The following is a 1,278-nucleotide window of genomic DNA, read 5'->3' as shown; positions in this document are numbered from 1 at the left end:
TTTTTTTTTTTTTTTTTTTTTTTACTGTTAAGTTTTTTTTGTTTTTTACACAAAGTTTAGAATTTTATTAAAATACCTAAAAGTCAAGAGAAAAAAAAAAAAAAAAAAAAATTTTTTTCCACAGGTTTCTAAATTAAATTTTTTTAAAAATTATAAATAATAAAGGGCTGCACTTAAAAATCACTTATATTTAATATCCATTCTGAGATCTGGTATAGAAATGCAGGAGATGCATTCCTAAATTAACCTTATGCTATGCATTCAACATTAACAATAACGTCTTCTCAACTTCTAATATTGATTGATGTCTGTCAGTAGCTTTAGAAGGTGTTTGAGCTCCCAATACTTTGATTTTATGTTTTGACGGAAGAACGCTTCCCAAGTCTAATGCATCAGCGATTTGGTCAGGAGTAAGAGCATTTGGGACATCTTGCTTGTTAGCTATTAACAAAACTGGTACATTAGCCAATCTATCATCTGCTAAAAGCCATCTTATTTCTTTTATGGCAAGTGAAATATTCGAATCATTCGATGCATCCACGACAAAAACTAATACATCTGTGTCTTGTAAAAATGTCGGCCAATAAGTTCTTACATTATCTCTACCCCCAACTGAAACAAATTACATTAATTTACATTATTATTAAGCGAATATAAAAAATTTAATTATAATTTAAAATGATAAATTTATATGAATAACTTTTGTAATAAATCAATCGAATAAATAACCTTAATATCAATACATTTTTATTTTCTCATTTAACTTATAAATCCTTTACTTACTCTCCCATATATTAATTGAAATCCCATTAATTTCCATGGTTGTTACATTAAATCCTTCAGTCGGTTTTAAATCTTTGCTATTGATAAATGAACCTGATGATATTTGTGACAAAATTGTCGTTTTTCCTGCACCTTCCAGGCCCAAAACTAAAACACGTTTTTCCCGACTATCTTCGATCTGAAATTAATATTCATATTCATCCCTAACTATATTTTGATAAATCAATTGTCTTATTTTGTCTATATTATTGTTATCAACCAATAAACGCATTTACACTTAGCTATAAAGGTATACATTTTATAATAGTAAAACTGTTAAAAATTTTAATGTGAATTGAGAACACGTTTTATAAAATCATAAACATTTTAGTAAACTAATAAAATAATACGATATAATCATGATAAAATAATGTTTTTGATTTGTTTTTGTTAAAAATAAATATAAAAATATATTTACAACATAACCAAGTCAATATATTGAAATTGATAAATAAA

The 1,278-nt window shown here is 25.5% G+C and overlaps 1 protein-coding gene across 1 annotated transcript; it reads right to left on the bottom strand.

Moving 5' to 3' along the window:
• Positions 1-253: 253 nt before the first annotated feature.
• On the bottom strand, positions 254-1,054 carry Phum_PHUM170850 (ADP-ribosylation factor, arf, putative; the record flags this gene model as incomplete). The annotated part of the gene is made up of 3 exons (XM_002425011.1): positions 254-612; positions 784-961; positions 992-1,054. The coding sequence occupies 3 exons, from the start codon at positions 1,052-1,054 to the stop codon at positions 254-256; spliced, it is 600 nt and encodes a 199-aa protein (XP_002425056.1).
• Between the last annotated feature and the right edge of the window lie 224 nt (positions 1,055-1,278).

Source organism: Pediculus humanus, genomic scaffold (genome assembly GCF_000006295.1).
Source record: "Pediculus humanus corporis 1103172107520 genomic scaffold, whole genome shotgun sequence".
In the NCBI taxonomy this organism is placed as follows: domain Eukaryota; kingdom Metazoa; phylum Arthropoda; class Insecta; order Psocodea; family Pediculidae; genus Pediculus; species Pediculus humanus.
The sequence above is the reverse complement of the archived record's forward strand: the minus strand, read 5'-3'. Positions and strand labels throughout refer to the sequence as shown.